This window comes from Carassius carassius, chromosome 25 (genome assembly GCF_963082965.1).
Source record: "Carassius carassius chromosome 25, fCarCar2.1, whole genome shotgun sequence".
Taxonomy (NCBI): Eukaryota; Metazoa; Chordata; class Actinopteri; order Cypriniformes; family Cyprinidae; genus Carassius; species Carassius carassius.
Window position 1 is genome coordinate 29076102 of NC_081779.1, and position 22407 is coordinate 29098508.

The window sequence follows — 22407 nt, forward strand, 5'->3', positions numbered from 1 at the left end:
GGCGACCCAGGCGATTAATCCGTGCATCAACTCGTAAGGCCAAGTCGATAAGACCATTAAATGTGGGGGGCAGCTCGAGGAGGTAGATCTCCTTTTGAACACGGTCGGATAACCCATGCAGGAATCGATCCCACTGCGCTGCCTCATTCCACTGGCACGCGGCCGCCAGGGTACGGAATTGAATGGAGTAATCCGTGACTGAAGATGTTCCTTGGCGAAGGTCTGAGAGCTGGTGAGCGGCCTCCCTGCCGGCCGCGGTTCAATCGAATACCCTCCTCATTTCCTCCGAGAGGGTGTGGAACGAGGCGCAAAAAGGATGTTGATTCTCCCACACCGCCGTCCCCCATAGGGCGGCCTTGCCCGACAGTAGTGTGAGCGTAAATGCCACTTTGGATTCCCCGGTGGCGAAGGTGCGGGGCTGCAAGGCGAAGTGCATAGAACATTTATTCAGAAAAGTTCTGCAAAAAGCTGGCTCAACGGAGTAGTTTTCTGGCGCCGGAAGTTGCGGCTCTAGCCGGAAGTGATCCTGGGGGGTCTCCCTGGGGACGGGCGGCGCAGGCGGTGCGATGGGCGCAGTGGGAGAAGTGAGCTGATGGATCTGCTGGGTGAGCTCGGACACCTGTGCCACCAGCGATTGGACAGCGCGTCCGGTGTTCGAGATGCTCTCCTGCTGCTGATCCATGCGTTTAACACTGTTGTGCATAAAGTCCGTGAGAGTGTTGGTTTCTCGCTGCTTCCATGGTGGTGAGAATGTTCTGTGACGACTGGGTGAAGGAGGAGCTGGAAACAAGTGCGAGTTAACAATTTAATGAGAATTAGACAAACAAACAAGAGTACAAAGACAATGCTGGGAAGATGACAATCAAAGATGGTGGGGAGACGGTGAGTAATCCAGATGATGATGGTGAGAAGGCAGCAGGAGAGGATGGCACAGGAACTGCGGGGAATAGAGCCGAAGGTAAGTCTGATGCTGAGTGAAAGTGCGGAGAGTGGATGAGGTTCCGGGGAAAGACACGGACATCCAAACGCAAACGACACAGAAGCAAAAGACAGGGCTACCGACATTAAACAACGTTCTCACAAACACAAGACTAGAGACAAGCCAATAAATAGGGAGTGTGTAATGAGTGACAGCTGCTGCTGATGACAATTAACGGAGATGCCCACAAACTAATCAGTGCAGACGCGAAACACACAGACTTTGCACCACAAAGTGCAAAACCCAGAGATCACGGTTTACCAACCGTAACAAGTTGTTAATGTAACATTAGTATTGTTAGAAGCATAGTTAGTTAGTAGCATAGTATTGCATCAGTTAGGATAGCTTCAAGTTAGCATAGATTTATCTGTATTTAGTACAGTGGTCAGGATGGTAGGTGTAGTGTTGCTGGTTGCGACAGCACTGCTGGACTGCTGGTTTCCCAGCAGACTTTAAAATTAGTTGTATGCACTTGGACTGGAAGACCTAGAGCTGGAGTGTGCAACTGCATTTTACGCGGGATTGCTTCTCCAACGCAATGGAGGTGGAAATGGGTTTCTCCACACAGCTCACACTGAAAAGCGACATGGTGCGGGAGTTAAGACCGCAGTTTGAGCCAGCGGCTCGAATTGATATGGCTCAGGCCACAGACACCTCGACATCCTCCACTTCAGGTGAAGGTGGGGGAGAAAAGTCCTCTACTTCAAATGAACGCTCTGTTGCAAAGCTACTTGCGTCACTAGAGTCACTCTCCATTTTAGTGACTCTGACAGCAGCTGTCAATCAATCCGTCAATGCGGGTCTCAGGTTCACGCCCCACCCACTCAGTCCCGTCCTCGGTTCATCCCCTCTATCTCCGCTGTGCTCTGCCCACTTTTCAGCATTTTTCAAATATTGCCAGTGGGTGGAGTCAGGCTCTGACCAGGGGTTTAGTTACCCTTTAACTGACGCATTAATTATCAGCCGATTTTTATCGTGCACCCCTGATTGAGAACTTTTCACTAATAAAACACAAAAAGCGATTATGATTTCCTCATATGTTTTTAATTTTTAATTCTTAGGTTAGAGTTGAGAAACTGGTTGAACTGGAGGGGGGGATGCACAGGGGGGGGAGAAAATTGAGAATTAGCTAAATTTTAGCAATTTTGGCAGTGATTGGACCATGCACAAGATGAGGCAATGCCCCTAGTCGAGTGGGCCTTTATGTTAGTTAGATGGTGTCTACTATTCATCTAGAGCAGGGGTCGGCAACCTACGTGCCAACAGTGGCACAGAGAGAGAGAGAGGGAGAGATGTATAAACTGTCTGCGTCTGTCTCTCTCTCTACAAACAATGAAGTAATTTTGCCCCCTTGTTGCTGAGAAATATAATGTAGCGATTCAGTATATAATAATAAAAGTTGCGTGGCAGCACTGACAAGTTTATGAGCTTCTGCATGTTACTTTTTGCACAGTGTTGGCAGGGACAGACTGGCACAAAAAATCGGCCCTGGACTTTGACTAGGCCCGGCCCAAAGCAATCGGCGCACGGAAATTCAACAACAATAACGCCTGGTAATTTAAAGTTGAGCTGAAGTGGGTGTCTTTCTCTGCTCTTGGTCTAAGCTCAACCTGAATAAACAAATGATGGAATGGATAAAAAAAAAAAAAGGTTTTATTCCATGATAGCATGGAGTAGATCATATAATATGCTGTTATAACAGTATACTATACCTTAATTCATTACGTAATAATCTTTAATTAGTTTATGCAGTAATTAATCTTACTGCACAAATAATAATACCACATCTAAATGAAAATACACTATTACAAATGTAACTTCTGTATTCAAAGTTTGTAAGCATGTTCAATACTCTCATGTTCCATACTTACATGCCCTGGATCTGCCTGTGGAACCAGCTCATCTTTCTGTCCCTCATCATCTTCACTGGTGGCATGTTGCTGCATAGCTGTCTCTGAGTGTTGGCACAGTGGTTAACCAGAAAAATTAAAAATGGCACGTCATGCCGAAAAAGTTTGCCGACCCCTGATCTAGAGAGTCTTTGCTTTGTGACGGGGAGCCCTTTGGTGCAGTTGTGGCCGCGCTGTGTCTGCCCACAGATTGGCCCTTGATAGGGGCATAAGAAGCTGTTATGGCCTCCACATAGACTTTGAGCATGGATGGGGAGTGTCCCTCATCCAAAAGCTCTTGTCAAAACTTCTTAGCTAAACAAGAAGAAGAAGGTTGGGCCAATCGTGAGCCAACGCATCCTTGGTTTTTAAGAAATAAACAGGGCAGTGAGAGTTGTCTTCCAAGGTAAAGAGGTCTACCTCAGCCTTGCCGAAGATTTCCCAGATCCTCTGAATCATTTGCGGATGGAGTGTTCACTCCCCTAAGGGGACATTGCTCCTTGATAAACTTGTCGCTCCTTGGATCAATTTGCCCAGTATATGTGCTGCCCTCAGCAAGCTCTTAGGAGATGCTTCGAGGAGAGGCCTCCCTGGTGATTTATGTAGGAACCCACAGACAAGTTATCTGATCGGATTTGCACATGGTGTTCTTTTAGGACTGGGAGGACGAACTGACAGGCTCAACATATTGCTAGCATCTCCAGGCAGTTGATGTGGAAGCCCTTTTTCCGCCTTCGACCAGTGTCTGAGCTGGAGGCATCTGTTGTAACAACTGTTCTTCTGCAAGTCATCACCATGATCATGCCCTGTTCCATCCAATGGGAATTCATCCAAGGGGCAAGGGATGTTACACAGCCCGGACTCACCCTGATTTGCAGGAATCCATGACACCAAGCATGGGATGGAACTCGTGGTTTCAACCAGTGCTGGAGTGGACTCATATGAAGCAGACCCAACTGTAGCACTGGCAATGCTGCTGGCATGAGGCTCAGCAACCTCTGAAAAACTCTGAGGGGGCGGGTGGAAAAGATCTTAAAGGAGCCAGTCATCGAGGTAGTCGATAACGCTGTTTCCCATCTTTTTCCGAGGGGAGAGAGCCGTGTCCATGTACTCCATAAAAGTGCAGAGGGCCAGGAGTATGCATCCAGCGTAAAGAACCAGTCTCTTGAGTGAATTTGCACAAGGATCTGTTCCAGTGTATTCATCCTTAATGACTTTTCATGAGGCCGACTTTTTTCATGAGGTCACCATCTTTTCTTTTGGCGGAGGGGCTCACTCTGAGCTGGGTGAAGAATTTCTACGGCTTAGCATGGGCGTGGCCCAAAGACGTCCAATTTCCACACTGTCACATCAAAGAGCTGCGTGGAGAACGATGTAAGCGGGGGTCTGCCTGTATTAATCAATCCAGCCTAATCGATCATACGAGTTTTGCAGTTTCTACCTCAGAGAAAATGGGAGGAGAGAAACATAAGAGCGGGGGAGGTGGGGCTCAGCGACACACACACAGATGCAAAGCTGCCCATGTTTTACTTGAATTTGTCAGGGAGGATTAAGCTACTCATATAATGAGGCGCACTGATCCTCCCGTGTAACGCATACTGACAGATGAAGCACGCACAATGTGTATCGAGGATTGCTCAAGTCTGATCACTCAACCCACAAAATCATTGTTGCTTCTTCCGATAGTAATTGGCAGGAGAAAAACATAAGTGCGGGGAGGATTGGCCACCTTCCGCGAACGAACAGAGGTAGACTGCTTTCATGATAAAAGCAGCCCTTCTGTATGCGCAGCGATAGTGACACAAACAAACAAATTTGAAGCTGCCAGCAGCAGCATCTGCTCCGATCAACTTAGAAGGATAGAGCTGCTCGAAGTAGGAGGGGCATAGTTGCTTAATTCCCAGGCTTTGTCATTTCCATTTGTCATTTCCATCTCAAAAATATATCTAAATTACGGCCTATGCTCTCAATGTCAAATGCAGAAATGTTAATCCATGCATTTATGACCTCAAGGTTAGATTATTGTAATGCTTTATTGGGTGGTTGTTCTGCACGCTTAGTAAACAAACTACAGCTAGTCCAAAATGCAGCAGCAAGAGTTCTTACTAGAACCAGGAAGTATGACCATATTAGCCCGGTCCTGTCAACACTGCACTGGCTCCCTATCAAGCATTGCATAGATTTTAAAATATTGCTTATTACTTATAAAGCCCTGAATGGTTTAGCACCTCAGTATTTGAATGAGCTCCTTTTACATTATAATCCTCTACGTCCGCCACGTTCTCAAAACTCAGGCAATTTGATAATACCTAGAATATCAAAATCAACTGCAGGCGGCAGATCCTTTTCCTATTTGGCGCCCAAACTCTGGAATAACCTACCTAACATTGTTCGGGAGGCAGACACACTCTTGCAGTTTAAATCTAGATTAAAGACCCATCTCTTTAACCTGGCATACACATAACATACTAATATGCTTTTATTATCCAAATCCGTTAAAGGATTTTTAGGCTGCATTAATTAGGTAAACCGGAACCGGAAACACTTCCCATAACAACCTATGTACTTGCTACATCATTAGAAGAATGGCATCTACGCTAATATTTGTCTGTTTCTCTCTTGTTCCGAGGTCACCGTGGTTACCAGATCCAGTCTGTGTCCAGATCAGAGGGTCACTGCAGTCACCCGGATCCAGTACGTATCCAGACCAGATGGTGGATCAGCACCTAGAAAGGACCTCTACATCCCTGAAAGACAGCGGAGACCAGGACAACTAGAGCCCCAGATACAGATCCCCTGTAAAGACCTTGTCTCAGAGGAGCACCAGGACAAGACCACAGGAAACAGATGATTCTTCTGCACAATCTGACTTTGCTGCAGCCTGGAATTGAACTACTGGTTTCGTTTGGTCAGAGGAGAACTGGCCCCCCAACTGAGCCTGGTTTCTCCCAAGGTTTTTTTCTCCATTCTGTCACCGATGGAGTTTCGGTTCCTTGCCGCTGTCGCCTCTGGCTTGCTTAGTTGGGGACACTTCATCTACAGCGATATCGTTGACTTGATTGCAAATAAATGCACAGACACTATTTAACTGAACAGAGATGACATAACTGAATCCAATGATGAACTGCCTTTAACTCTCATTTTTGCATTATTGATACTGTTTTCCTAATGAATGTTGTTCAGTTGCTTTGACGCAATGTATTTTGTTTAAAGCGCTATATAAATAAAGGTGACATTGACATTGACATTTCATATTGGGCTTAGACAACACGTTTCAGGACCTACTCATTGTCGAAATCATACTCTAGATTAAATACTGTCACATGGAATTGATGTTGATAGTGTTGAAATTATGCAAGCAAAGTGATGATATCTCAGATCATTATTTAGATTTGTGCAAACTTCATATAGCCAAAATTGTAAATTCTACTTCTTGTTACAAGTATGGTAGAACCATCACTTCTACCACAAAAGACTGCTTTTTAAGTTATCTTCCTGATGTATCCAAATTCCTTAGCATATCCAAAACCTCAGAACAACTTGATGATGTAACAAAAACTATGGACTCTCTCTTTTCTAGCACTTTAAATACAGTTGCTCCGTTACGCTTAAGGAAGGTTAAGGAAAACAGTTTGACACTATGGTATAATGAGCATACTCGCACCCTAAAGAGAGTAGCCTGAAAAATGGAGCGCAGCTGGAGGAAAACAAAACTAGAGGTATTTCGTATTGCTTGGCGGGAAAGTAACCTATCCTACAGAAAAGCATTAAAAACTGCTAGATACGATTACTTTTCTTCTCTTTTAGAAGAAAACTAACCCCAGGTATTTATTCAATACAGTGGCTAAATTAACGAACAATAAAGCCTCAACAAGTGTTGACATTTCCCAACACCACAGCAGTAATGACTTTATGAACTACTTTACTTCTAAAATCGATACTATTAGAGATAAAATTGCAACCATTCAGCCGTCAGCTACAGTATCGAATCAGACAGTGCACTATAGACCCCCTGAGGAACAGTTCCACTCATTCTCTACTATAGGAGAGGAAGAATTGTATAAACTTGTTAAATCATCTAAACCAACAACATGTATGTTAGACCCTATACCATCTAAGCTCCTAAAAGAGGTGCTTCCAGAAGTCATAGATCCTCTTCTGACTATTATAAATTCCTCATTGTCATTAGGATATGTTCCCAAAACCTTCAAACTGGCTGTTATTAAGCCTCTCATCAAAAAACCACAACTTGACCCCAAAGAACTAGTTAATTATAGACCAATCTCGAATCTCCCTTATTATATTCCTTCTTAGAGAAAAATGGTATATGTGAGGATTTCCAGTCAGGATTTAGACCGTATCATCGTACTGAGACTGCTCTCCTTAGAGTTACAAATGATCTGCTCTTATCATCTGATCATGGGTGTATCTCTCTATTAGTGAATGAAGATGTATCATATCGATCACAAGGCTCAGTACTAGGGCCGCTACTCTTCACGCTTTATATGTTACCCTTGGGAGATTAGATATCATCAGGAAACATGGTGTTAGCTTTCACTGTTATGCTGATGATACTCAGCTCTATATTTCTTCGCGGCCCGGTGAAACACACCAATTTGAAAAACTAATGAAATGCATAGTCAATATAAAAAAATGGATGACGAGTAATTTCTTACTGTTAAATTCTGAAAAAACAGAGGTGTGCGTGAATTAAAAAGTCTTCAGGAGAAAAAAGGCTTTTTCGCATATGAGTCTAGCAAGACGCAGTACTAATGTAGTATCGAAAGGGAACATCTATTAATGTTTAATGTTCAGTTATATTTTACATTTGAAAGAGTTTCTGTTACTTTGAAGTTTCTCTCATTACCATTGTGCTTATGGTTATGGATAACTGCATGTACTGTACCACTACTACTATTCTTCTGATGTCCTCTGAGAATCAAAATCCTATGTTTTGTTGATGTTTTTAGATAAACTGTTATGCAACATATTTTATGCAACAACTAATTTTAACTACAAGAAACATATGCAGTATTTGACATTTTGGACATAATGCACTATAACACAAATTTGCTATTGCTTCAAATAATGTAAATAATAAAAATTTAACTATATCTACAAACCAAAATTTGCTTGCAAATTAGCTAGCCCCTACTGAGTGACCCTACAGTACTCATTCTAGCAGATTTTGATTAAATGCCACTCCACACCTTTTGCATCTTTTTCAACAGATCACTTTTATTTTGCATGAATGCAACAAGACTGAAACAAAAAAGAAAAAAAAGTATTTTCTACAGTTCAAGCAGATCCCTTAGCAGGACCTTTGTTTGGTATTACTTCACTTTGATGTGTTTGAGTTGGTGGATCTCCAAGTATACCACAGTGTGTTAACAGCTGAATTAATGTGTGCAATAACAAAGAAAGGGGATACTACACATACTTTATTAAGAAAACAACAAATTTTGTTTCAAGGGCATTACAACATGATAGAAGAACTTGTTTCTCATTACTCAATAACTTTTAGATTTAGATTCTGCTTAATTGGTTAAAAGCAATTGTTTAGATAAACCACACAATTTCACCAACATATATTTCTATACAAAACAAAAAATTAATAAAAAAAATGTCACAACAACAACAACACGAAACTATTATGAAGTTGTGAAGTTATGAAGTTGGTTTAGAGCATCTGGAGATGAACTGTAATCAGAGAACTAGATGATTATCATGGTCTCTATTTGATAGTCTTCAAGACTTTAATATGATTCTATTATGTGAAAAACATCACTAATACAGATTGAATATTTCTTTCCAAACCTTTAAACCATTTAATTTTCTTATTATTAGGAAATATATAAATAGTACCACCCCTTCTGCCCCTTGGTTATCTGATGTTCTACGCAAACATCGTTCTAAGCTTAGAGCTGCTGAAAGGCTGTGGCACAAATCCAAAAATACTACAGACCTTAATGTGTATCAGTCACTTCTCTCTTCCTTCTCTGCTAATGCCTCAACTGCTAAAAGGACATACTACCATAACAAAATTAACAATTCGTCTAACTCTTGTATGCTTTTTAAAACATTTACCTCTCTCCTTTGTCCTCCAACTCCCCCTCCTGCTACATCTTTAATAGCTGACGAGTTAAAATTAAAAACATCAGTGCACAATTTTCCACACCACATTCCTTCAAGCACATCTCACCAGCAAACATACAGTCATTAACATCCTTCTCTTCACTCTCTGAGGCAGAAGACTCCAAACTCATCCTTTCTAATCATCTTACTACTTGTCCACTTGATCCTATTCCATCCCATCTCCTTCAAGCCATATCTCCTGCAGTTGTACCTGCACTTACTCACATCATTAACATATCCCTCCACACTGGTGTTTTTCCCTCATCATTTAGACAGACTTGTATAACTCCACTACTTAAGAAACCCACCCTCAACCCATCTGTATTAGAGAACTACAGACCAGATTCCCTTCTTCCTTTCAATGCAAAAACACTTGAACTGCTTGTGGTTCCAGCAAACCCATTGTTTCATCACAATTTTACCATCAAGTTAGGTACATCAATAACTCCTTTAAAAACAGCCAGAAACCTTGGAGTTATAATTGATGATCAACTAACTTTCTCAGACCACATTGCCTAAAACTGTCCGGTCCTGCAGATTTGCTCTATTCAACATTAAAAATCAGGTCCTTTCTTTCGGAACATGCTGCACAACTCCTTGTTCAAGCTCTTGTTCTGTCTAGGCTGGACTATTGCAATGCCCTCTTGGCAGGTCTTCCAGCCAATTCTATCAAACCGAAAAGAATACATGTCACACCTCTGTTTATCGATTTGCACTGGCAGCCAATAGCTGCTCGCATAAAATTCAAGGCATTGATGTTTGCCTACAAAACTACCACTGGCTCTGCACCCCTTTACCTAAATTCATTACTTCAGACTTATGTGCCCTCTAGAAGCTTGTGTTCTGCAAGTGAACGTCGCTTGATTGTGCCATCCCAAAGAAGCACAAAGTCACTTTTACGGATTTTTAAATTAAATGTTCCCTCCTGGTGGAATGACCTGCCCAACTCAAACCAAGCAGCTGAGTCCTTAGCCATCTTCAAGAATCAGCTTAAAACACATATCTTCCATCTTTTTTTTGACCCTCTAACTTAAGCACTCACTATTCTAATTCAATTCTTAAAAAAATAAATAAATAAATAAGTCTAACTACCTTTCTAATCTATTTTCTTTTTATTTATTATACAATTCTAAAAATAAACAAAAAAAGACCTCTAACACTAGCTTGCTCTATTCTTTTTCTATTCTGTTTTCTTTTTATTTATAATATTATTTAAAAGCCCTATATATCTATATGGCTTTTAAATAATATAACAAATAAAATGTAGCTCCATTTTTACAACGAGAGTCAAGACTTAGACAGAGTTTTAGGTTATTACATGTGGAGGTTTTTGGTCCAGTAATTAACCCCCCTTTTTTTCTTATTTTTTTTCTGAATTTAGCAGTAGGAAATTACTAGTCATCCAGTTTTTAATATCAACTGTCTATTCCATTAGTTTTGCCAATTTGTATATTTTGTCTGGCCATGGAGAAATATAGAGCTGAGTATCAACAGCATAACAGTAAATGCCAACACCATGTTTCTTAATGATATCTCCCAAGGCTAAACATTTAAAGTGTGAAAAGCAACGGTCCTAGCACTGAGTACTCTATATTGTACTTGTGATCTATATGATATCTCGTCATTCACTGCTACGAATTGCTGATGGCCAGATAGGTAAGATCTGAACCATGACAATACAATTCTACTAAACATAATTTTGTAGTGTACTCAAAAGAATGTTGTGGTCGATAGTGTCACACGCAGCGCTAAGGTCCAGTAGCACTAATAGAAAAACTCTGTAACTCTGTAATACTGTGATACGGTCTAAATCCTGACTGGAAATCCTCACAGATACCCTTTTTCTCCTAAGAAGGAACAAGCTGAGAGGATACTGCCTTTTCTAGTATTTTTGACAGAAAAAGGAGATCGGGCTGTAATTAAATAATTCTCTAGGATCAACTTGTGTTTTTGTAATGAGAGGCTTAATAACAGCCAATTTGAAGATTTTGGGCACAGTGGCAAATAAATTTTCATAAAAGGATCTATGACTATGTTTTGTTTTGTCATGAATTCCTAAAAGAATTTGCAGATTTCCTCTCAGACCTTCTAGTTACAGTTGATAAGGCGCTAATCATGGGAGATTTTAATATTCACGTTGATAATGCAAATGATACATTAGGACTTGCGTTTACTGACCTAATAAACTCCTTTGGAGTCAAGCAAAATGTCACCGGGCCCACTCATCGTTTTAATCATACACTAGATCTAATTATATCGCATGGAATCGATCTTACTGCTATAGATATTGTACCCCAATGTGATGATATTACAGACCATTTCCTTGTATCGTGCATGCTGCGTATAACTGATATTAACTATATGTCTCAGCGTTACCGTCTGGGCAGAACTATTGTTCCAGCCACCAAAGACAGATTCGCAAATAACCTGCCTGATCTATCTCAACTGCTATTTGTACCCAAAAATACACATGAATTAGACGAAATTACTGACAACATGGGCACTATTTTCTCTAATACATTAGAAGCTGTTGCCCCCATCAAATTGAAAAAGGTTAGAGAAAAACGTACTGTGCCATGGTATAACAGTAATACTCACTCTCTCAAGAAAGTAACTCGTAGTCTTGAACGCAAATGGAGAAAAACTAACTTGGAAGTTTTTAAAATTGCATGGAAAAACAGTATGTCCAGCTATAGACAGGCTCTAAAAACTGCTAGGGCAGAGCATATCCACAAACTCATTGAAAATAACCAAAACAATCCAAGGTTTTTATTTAGCACAGTGGCTAAATTAACAAATTACCAGACGCCACCTGATTCAAATATTCCACCAACGTTAAATAGTAATGACTTTATGAATTTCTTCACTGATAAAATAGATAACATTAGAAATACAATAGCGAATGTAGATTCTACAGCGTCTAACACTTCAGTTTCATCCATCGCACCCAAAAATAAACTGCAGTGCTTTACAAATATAGGACAGGAAGAGCTAAATAAACTTATCACTGTATCTAAACCAACAACATGTTTATTAGATCCTGTACCCACTAAATTACTAAAAGAGCTGTTACCTGTAGCCGAAGAACCGCTTCTCAATATCATTAACTCGTCGTTATCTTTAGGTCACGTCCCAAAACCATTCAAGCTGGCGGTTATCAAGCCTCTTATTAAGAAACCAAAACTAGATCCTAGTGTACTGGCAAATTATAGGCCTATTTCAAATCTTCCATTTATGTCTAAAATTTTAGAAAAAGTTGTGTCTGCTCAATTGAGCACCTTCCTGCATAAAAATGATCTGTATGAAGAATTTCAGTCAGGTTTTAGGCCCCACCATAGCACAGAAACTGCACTTGTTAAAATTACAAATGACCTGCTTCTTGCATCAGATCAAGGCTGCATCTCATTTCTAGTCTTACTTGATCTTAGTGCTGCGTTCGACACCATAGATCATGACATACTCATAGATCGATTACAAAACTATACAGGTATTCAAGGGCAGGCTCTAAGATGGTTTAGATCCTACCTGTCCGATCGCTACCATTTTGTTTACTTAAATGGGGTGTCATCTCATTTATCATCAGTAAAATATGGAGTGCCACAAGGATCCGTCCTAGGTCCCCTTCTATTTTCAATATACATGTTGCCCCTTGGTAATATTATTAGAAAATACGGAATTAGCTTCCACTGTTATGCTGATGATACTCAGCTATATATTTCAACGAGACCAGATGAAACTTCCCAATTATATAAGCTAACAGAGTGTGTTAAAAATGTAAAAGATTGGATGACAAATAATTTTCTCCAATTAAATTCGGATAAGACAGAGATATTAATTATTGGACCAAAAAACACCACACAGAATCTTGTAGATTACAATCTGCAACTAGACGGATGTACTGTTACTTCCTCTACAGTCAGATATCTGGGTGTTATATTGGACAGCAATTTGTCTTTTGAAAATCATATTTCCAATGTTACAAAAACCGCATTCTTCCATCTTAGAAACATTGCCAAGCTACGAAACATGTTATCTGTTTCTGATGCAGAAAAGCTAGTTCATGCTTTCATGACCTCTAGACTGGACTATTGTAATGGACTTCTAGGTGGTTGTCCTGCTTCGTCAATAAACAAGCTACAGGTCGTCCAAAATGCAGCAGCTAGAGTCCTTACCAGGTCAAGAAAATATGATCATATTACCCCAATTTTACAGTCTCTGCACTGGCTACCTATTAAGTTCCGTATCTGTTACAAATTATCATTACTTACCTATAAGGCCCTAAATGGTTTAGCTCCTGCGTACCTAACTAGCCTTCTACCACGCTACAACCCATCACGCACCCTAAGGTCACAAAACGCTGGACTTTTGGTAGTTCCTAGGATAGCAAAGTCCACTAAAGGAGGTAGAGCTTTTTCACATTTGGCTTCCAAACTCTGGAATAGCCTTCCTGATAATGTTCGGGGTTCAGACACACTCTCTCTGTTTAAATCTAGATTAAAAACGCATCTCTTTCGCCAAGCATTCGAATAATGTATCTCTTAAATTGTGAGTGTAGTTGCATCTGCATTTTTATTCTTTAGCTTGGGTTAAACTAATTTTACTTTGTTGGATCAGCAGCTATGCTAATGATGTCTCTATTTTGTTTCTATGTTTTGCCACGGGATGTAACTAGGATTTACACAAGCTCCAGTCTGGATCCAGAACACCTGAGAAGAGATGATGCTGACCCTCAGAGGACCCCAGATGATCCTAACCTTGAATCAACAAACAGAACTAACAATTATTGCTACATGTGTGACTGCATCCTATAATTACTATTAATTAATAATATTGATAGTTCATCATCTAGCTGACTACGTCTTGTATTATTATTATTATTTTTATTTTTCTAAAATCCTGTCAAACGTGCACAAACTACTAGCTACTACTAAATATTGTAGAAACATAATTTTCTGTAAAGTTGCTTTGTAATGATTTGTATTGTTAAAAGCGCTATACAAATAAACTTGAATTGAATTGAATTGAATTGAATGTCTATGTTTTGATGATTTAAAACGTTTATACAATTCTTCCTGACCTACAGAAGAGAATGAGTGGAATTGTTCCTCGGGGGATCTATTTTTTGTGCTTCTTGTTAAAAACAATTGCTGCAGTCTTAGTTGAATGGAGTTGTATGGTATCATTAATAATTCATATGCACGCATCATAGCCAACTTCACATGAATGAAACACGCATTTTCCTTCTAACAAAGTCATATTGTACAAAATCACTACTGGCTCAGGTGCAAGATCCAGACAAGACCTGTGCCTGAAGGGCAGGGACGTCCATGCTATAAAAAATGTATAGATTATTTATTTATTTTAAGTTTGGGCACCAGACAAGGCCACCTCAGTCGTGGTATTGCCAGCCCAAGACTCAAACCCCACAACCTTAGGGTCAAACTCTCTAACCACTAGGCCACGACTTCCCCCATTATTGGGTGCTGCCCACGCTGAAGCTGCACTGACCGAGACAGAATGTCCTGATTGCGAGGATATAAAATGTGAGGATACTCCGTTCCTCGAATCTGTGAGGAAGTAGCATCAGGACAAAAGATATTAGCGCCTGGTGATGAGTAAGCCCACGACGGCTGAACCCCCACGTGCCTCACTCTCTCCACATAAAGAGGTTTCCCCTGTCATCTTCTCTCACCCGGACCAGCATACCTCTGTGGCTGAGAGCGTTCTGGTTTTGTGTGGTGGTAGTGAGTGTGACGCCATGGACAAGAGTGTGTCTCTGGCTGCCTCAGATGTGAAGGTGCAGTCGGGCTCGTCTTTCAACCTTGCACCCTGACCATCTGCAGAGCCCAGCACTGCCAGCACAGGCATGGACAGCGAACTCTCATGGCGGCCCGTCACTCGATCCATCCCCAGGGTGTCAAAGTGGGTTCACTTCAATTCACTCGAAGCGATTCTGCGACATGGTATCCATCTTGGTACAGAGGGAGGATGCGCCAAGGTTATGGCAAAAAAGAGCCATAGAAATGGTTCCCCCAGCAAGTCAGGCTTCTACATCCCTTATTTCCACGTCCCCAAAAAGGATGGCAGACTAAGGCCCATCCTTAATGTCAGATATCTGAACCATGCCCTCATGAGACACCCATTCAGGAATATTGCCAATGGGACTGGTTCTTTTCGCTGGATCAGAAAGATGCCTACTTTCACATCCAGTCTTTCACATTCTTGAGATTCACCTTCATGGGAGTGGCATATCAGTAGATGGTCCTTCCCTTTGGACTGTCCCTAGCTCCCTGCACTTTATTATATTGACGAATGTCTCATCCTGGCCCAGTCAGAGAATGAGCTATTATCCCACAGATTCTTAATCCTGAGACCCTGAGACCCTGAGACTCAGGGTCAATGTTGCCAAGAGTGCGCTGTCCCCCAGCCAAAGGATATCGTTCCTGGTAACAGTTCTCTAATTTCTACTGTAGTCGTGCTGATCATGCACTGGCTATTTGGCAGCTTGCAGCATAATTCGAAATTGGAGCCCTTTGCCCTCCCAAGGAGTTTTAGAAGATATTTGGCCTCATGCGGCCCCTTCTGAACTGGCTAAAACCACAAGTTCAATGCCATGTACACATGCATGTCAGGGTGGGCTGGGCCTGTGTAACAGCCCTGGCCCCTTGGAAAGACTCTCAGTGGATGGTCTCGACAGACGCTTCCAACACATGCTTGGGAGCTCTTTGCAATGGCAAACCAGCTTTTGACCACTGGTCGAAAGAGGAAAGTGAACTTCACATCAACTGCCTGGAAATGTTGGTAGTATGTTTGTGCCTTCACACCTTTCTGCCAGACCTAATGGGACACCACATGCTAGTCCACTCAGACAGCATGACAGTGATGTCATATATAAATCGCAGGACAGTCTCTCCTCAAAGCGCCTCTTCTTCTGGTAGAGTGCCTCCTGGAATGGGCTCAGCTAAACTTGCATTCGCTAAGAGAAGCGCAAGTGCCGGGCAAGTTGAACCAGGGAAATGCTATCCTTTGAGCAACGTCCCCTCAGAAGAGTGGATGCTCCACCTGCAGGGGCGGACTGGCCATCGCGAGCACTGGGACATTCTGGCCTGCCAGCTGCTGCTGTGTAGTCGATCAGGCTGACGTGCAATAGGCTGGTATACAACTGGGAATTAATTGACGGTTTTATGAATCTACGAATCAGGCGATCTACCTGAAACCTGAACGAATCATTCACTCTTGTTCAATATTAATACGAACACTGTATCAGTGCATTCTTTTAAAGTGACAGTCTATATATTAATCGAACAGCAACAACAAAATCACTCACTGCTCTTGATTAAAAAGCTTTTTTAACTTTAAAAAAGAATCATCTTTCATTTATAGTCCAAAATGCAATGCTGTTTTACATTTGATTACTTTATTTAATTTCTGTACCTAAAAACTAATGCAGGACCTACCTTAAAAAAAACCTGAAAGTCAGTTTATTTTATTTTTATCTTTACTCTATTCTATTTATGTGTGCTGTTGCTTGTAGTTAGAATATGCTTGATTATATGATAATATATATATTTTTTGAAAGTATAGTTTTTCCATAAACATAGCACATACAACGGTACCGAAACCGTGACTCTAAAACCGTGAAACAAACCGAACTGTGAAAAAGTTGAACTGTTCCACCCTAATATTTACATAATCATTTGGCAGACGGACGCTTTCATTCAAAGAGCCTTACAATAGATAAAATCTATATAAAAAAAAAAATAAAATAAAATAAATATATATATATATATATATATATATATATATATATATATATACAAATGTATATAGTGATAGATGTTTTAAAATAGCATCTTAATGACAAACTAGCACACTGTTTTACATATGGGGATACAGTATTTTTTTAGTGCCAAAATTGACCAGAAATTGATTTTCCATTTCTAGCCTACAATATGTAGCCTAGTGTACAATCCTTATTTATTTTGAAGGTGACGAAGGAAGCAACAGTAGCACCACTACTGCTGCTAGTGCTCCTGCTGTTGAACAAGAGAGGGTGGACAGTTCAGTTTTTGAGTCAGAGCAGGAAACCTTCAGGTAAAGTTTAAGCTATTAGCAAAACTAAACATGCTGGCTATACTCTTAAAAATATGTGCTTTTATGATTTATAAGGTCATCAGTAGTAAGACTGTGATCATTGTGACATACAATTGATGGCTGCATAATCAATATAGATTATTGAAAATGCTTATTTCATATTGCATAGAAACATAATGTCCAGAGTGAGAGAGAGGGGGATTAAGGGAAAGATGATAAAGACAGTGAATGCCTTGATACTTCTTGATACTTAATTTGATTATTTTGCCAGTTCACAGTCTAAGGATTTTGATTTATTTTTTAAGTATAACCCAATTCAAACAACTGAACGTGCCAAAGAGTTTAGCAGCTTCTATTGACCTTTGTCCCATGACACTAAAAACTAATCTGCTAATGGTGTTAACACCGGTAAAACATTGTATAGATTTTAAAGTCGAGCTTCTTGCAATGTCTGATCCTGTAATGGAAAATCATCTGTTGAGAGTCAAGGAAAAAAAAGCACTCACACACATTACCTTGGACAGCAAACCCCAAATGAGCTGATAAAGCTCATAAATACTGAAGACAATCGTGTCCAGTATTCAACTGGCAAAATTCTATTCCATTATTCTTGACTGCACCCTAGATACAAGTTATAAATAACAAATTTCAGTCATATTGTGGACTGCGGCCTTCTAGCCAAAGCCAGAGGTCTTGGAAGCCACTGGCTTGAATTTTTCAAATGTGATACTGGTGCAAGCTTCAGGTGCTTCAAGCCTACGATAATGGTGCTAATATGAAAGGTAAAAGCCAAGCAGTGTAGGCAAGACTGCTAAAGCAAAACCCAAGAGCCTTGTTTGTACCTTGTGGAGCACATTTAATGAATCTTTTTAATGATGCTTCTGGCTACTTTAGTTATGTACAGAAACACTTCACACTCTTTTCAGAAGCTACACAACGATGGAACATCTTGTTGAAGCATGTCCGTCTCACATTGAAGTCTTGGAGTGATGTAAGATGGGAAAGCAGACTGCAAAGCATTACAGCTGTCAGACACCAAGTGAAGGAGATCAGAAATGCTCTCATTGAGGCAAGGCAAACTGTGAATGATCCAGTTGCCAAAGTACAGTCTAAAGCCCTGGCAGAAGAAGTGGCTGCATTTAAGTTTCTGATATGCACTGTTGTATGGTTTGACATCTTAACAAACCAGGTGAACAATATGTTTTAGTCTAGTTCAATGCAACTGGATGTTGCTGTTCGACTTATTGAGAGTGCAAAAGATTCTGTCATGAAATACAGTTAGTCTGGATTTGTGGATTCTCAGTCAACTGCAAAATAACTTTGAAAAGCCCTAAACATAGAGCCTGAGCTTAAGTAGAGAAGGCTGAGAAGCACTAAAAGTGATTTTGCCCTATGATGCTGCAGATGAGCCCATCAGTGATGCCCTCAAAAGGCTTGAGGTAACATTTTGCAAGTGTTGTGGACTCTGATTTGGCATCAATTCAAGAAAGATTTGAAATTTTCACTCAGGTCAGGCCAGTGGACATAGAAATGTAATTATCACTGTCATTGTACCAACAAAGCCTGATTATATTGGTTTGGTTTTGTCAACTCAAAACTAATCCCATAACAACCATCATGGTACAGGTTCCAGGTTCAGGGGGTTAAAAACACTTGCTAAAAATGTTCTCAGTCAACTCAAGGTTTGATCAAGGATTTGTGATTAACTCTGGAGCGTGTGCACCTGAATTTGATGTGCACATACAGCAGAACATCAGTTTGATTCACTTCTTGCAAGAAAGCCAGCTCCATTCATTTCTCTGCTGAAGATTAAGAGATTGTTTTGGAAAAAATAAAAATCATGAATTCAAACACATTTACACAATAGGAAAAACACAGATGCTGCCACAAAAGTCGCTGAAATAAAATATAAATATCTGACTATTAATGAAATTCAGTCAACTGAATTTATTTCATTATTAATTCATTCAGGTTCAATTTATAAAGGTTTATCATAAAGATAGATAGATAGATAGATAGATAGATAGATAGTGTAAAATTAATATAATTTGCCAATAAATGCCTAAGAAGTGAATGGCGCTAAGCTAAATGCTAGCAAAGTAGCACCTGGCGTTACAGCGATTGAGTGCACGCACTGAGATGAGAGAGGTACATTTCAACTTGTCTAAGTTGAGGGAAGAACATGGAAAGTCGAATATGGAAAAACTGTGGCATTTTTCTTTAAGTGCTTACCTTAATTCTTCTGATTATTCTATAATAACATTTCAAATAAGCAATAAAATCTGACATGAATGGTATAAAATACCTTGTTACTTACTCTGAACTAATGCTAAAAGTAGTATATTTCAGGTTCAGTCAATGCACGTGTATTGTTGAGAAAGACTGAGTGCAATAATCTGGAGCTTTGACTTCTTTTTCTTTCTTTCTTTATTTTCTTTCTTTCTTTCTTTCTTTTCAACTGAAATAGTTCTGAAGCTGGAAATAACTCTGTGCTGCTATCACGTGGTGACACTGATACAAACACTGTCTCGAGAATTAAAACTGCACCACAGCTGTTCAATGGCCAGAGACCATATGATATGAAGTTCTCTTACGAGAGCTCTCTCGTACTGCGTCTTAGCTTAAGACGCTATGGGAAAAGTCTCTTTTCACGAAATACTGAAGCAAAAAATTATCCTTAATTTTGTATTTTTGTAAAGCGCATTTGCAGCAGTACACAGCCATAGGCGAGACTTCTCGTTCGCTCATTGGCTTGTTCTGCGGCAACTGCACAGCCTATCGAGCGCAGGTTGATGCAACATCAGACCAATAAGGGCGCTTCGCGCCCTTCTTGCCACTTCCCGCCGAAACGGGTGTGGCCCAACCTATAAAAGGAGCTCGAAAAGGCTGACTCACCTGATTTTTCATCTCTTCAGCGAAGCTCACGCATCGCTGGATCACGGAGGAAGCAAGCGCCGTCTGAGAAAGCATATCAGCAGGACGAGCCATTCTGAAGCTGCTGGCATCGCCGCCTTCCACTACCGTTCCTGCTGCGCTATCCGGCGCCTATATCCTTTCAATTCTGTTATATCCAGCTGTTCTTTATGTGTGTGTGTGTTCGCCCTGCGACACACACTCGTAAAAGAGCTCGCGTCTTTTTTAAGATGCCTTCCTGCGGCTCGTCAGAGCCCCACTCAGCGAGGGAGACCGGTACGTCATCTGTGTCTCCTGCCTGGGTGAAGATCATGCAGCGCTCGCGCTCGCTGACGGCGGATGCCCCCACTGCGAGCTGTTGCCATGGTGACTCTGAGGACTCGCCTGGCCTTTTCTTTCTGAGCCTGCATTCTCCGCTGCGCTGAGGCGCCGTAAAAGCATCGCTTCCAGCGGATTCCGGAACCGTCTTCAGCTCAACCGAGCTCGCCGGTTCGCCCTGCTTCACCGGCCCCCCCTGCATCGCTTCCCGGTGTGCAGTGCCCGCTGTTTGCCAGCCCGTCGTCCGAGGAAGTCGATCTCAGGGCCGCGTCGGGGGAAGAGGACACGCGCTCTCTGCTAGCTTCGGGCAGTGAGGGCTGGGCGAGCTCCGAGGATCTCGCGCCTTCTGCTCAGAAGCCCAGCAGACGAGCTAACATCGAGAAGGAGCCGGGGTGAATGCTCGCGTTGGCCGCGACGAGCTTCGGCCGCGAGTGGTTTGCACCAGCGCCCCCCCCCCCCCCCCCCCCCCCCCCCCCCCCTCGTTCCCGGCTGGATGGTATTTCCCTTTCGGATGAGCGTACTTCTCAAAGCCTCATTTCTTCCTGAGCTTCACGAAGAGGTGGCGAAGGCTTGGAACGCTCCATATTCAGCGCGAACTCGTTCGTCTGTCTCACTAGCATTCTCCACACTGATGATGCTAAAAAACAGGAACTACCAGTCCCTTCCGCCGGTGGAACAGGCGATAGCGACACACCTTTGTCTGCCCTCTGCTGGACGGCGGCAAAAGCGGTGTTGCCATCTAAAGCCTGCTGTGTGACGCTGCGGCTGCACTACTCGCGATGGCTGCTTCATCGAAGGGCAGGTGTACGAGTTCCGCTGTGGCCGAGCTCTCACCCAAGTGCGCCGCTGTTTCAGTTCCAGGAATTGTGACTGTCTCAGCATTTTCTGCAACGCGCAAGCCTGCACAGTTGCCCGCTTGCCTGCACACAAAAGCCGTTATCACAACCGCTTCAGCAACGCAGCTCGAGACCCCCCGTTCTCGCTCTACCGGCCGTCGCCCCGCGCCGCGGGGACCGCGGCAGAGGATTACGGTGAGGCCGGGAGCCCCGAAGCCATCCTAGGAAAGCCATCTATGCATGCTGCATGACGCTGCGTCTGCACTACACACGATGGCTGCTTCATCGAAGCGCCGGTGTACGAGTTCCGCTGTGGCCGGGCTCTCACCTAAGCGCGCCGCTGTTTCAGTTCCAGAGACTGTGACTGTTTCAGCGTCTTTTGCAATGCGCAAGCCTGTACGGTTGCCCGCTTGCCTGCAAACAAAGACCGTTATCACGGCTACCCAGATATTTCCCGAAAAAGGTGTAATTTCTGGTGTCCCGGCCACGGCCGATGGTGCTATAAATGTAGTGACGATGCCCACTGCTCAGTGCCCATCTCCACATATAAGCACAGCCCTTCACACAGGGCTCGCGCCCATAAAAGCATAGTAGACGTGCCCACTCCTCAGTGCCCACAATCACTATGTCACACGCGTTATGTGGTTTCTGTAAAAACTAAACCCGTGCACGTTCGTCCGGCCACGGCCGATGGTGCTATAAATGTAGTGACGATGCCCACTCCTCAGTGCCCATCTCCACATGTAAGCACAGCCCTGCACACAGGGCCTGCGCCCATAAAAGCGACTCAAGATGATCGCGCACACTGCATAGTAAGCGTGCCCACCCCTCAGTGCCCACAATTACTATGTCACACGCGTCATGTGGTTTCTGTAAAAACAAAACCCGTGCACGCTCGTCCGGCCACGGCCGATGGTGCTATAAATGCAGTGACGATGCCCACTCCTCAGTGCCCATCTCCACATGTAAGCACAGCCCTGCACACAGGGCTCGCGCACATAAGATCGACACAGATCGGTCGAGCGCGCCGCATAGTAAACGTGCCCACTCCCCAGTGCCCACATACACTATGTCACATACGGCGCGTGGCTTCTGTAAAAATGAGGCCCGTGCACGTACGATCTGCATAGGCAGACAGCGAGTTGAAAGCGGTAAATGTGCACATATGCAGCCCACAGTTACTCGCAGACATATCGAGTCCCACGGGGCCTGCTCAGCCTTCCCCCAGTCGGTTAAGCGCCGT

General features: G+C 42.4%; 1 protein-coding gene across 1 annotated transcript in view; it reads left to right on the forward strand.

Annotated features, from left to right (window-relative positions):
• The first annotated feature begins 14614 nt into the window (after nt 1–14614).
• Nucleotides 14615–22407, forward strand: part of LOC132104576 (S-formylglutathione hydrolase-like) — a 51241-nt gene continuing 43448 nt past the window's right edge. Inside the window, exon 1 of the mRNA XM_059510143.1 lies at nt 14615–14800. Within this exon, the coding sequence (XP_059366126.1) occupies nt 14615–14800 (186 nt within the window). The remainder of the gene's footprint in view (nt 14801–22407) is intronic.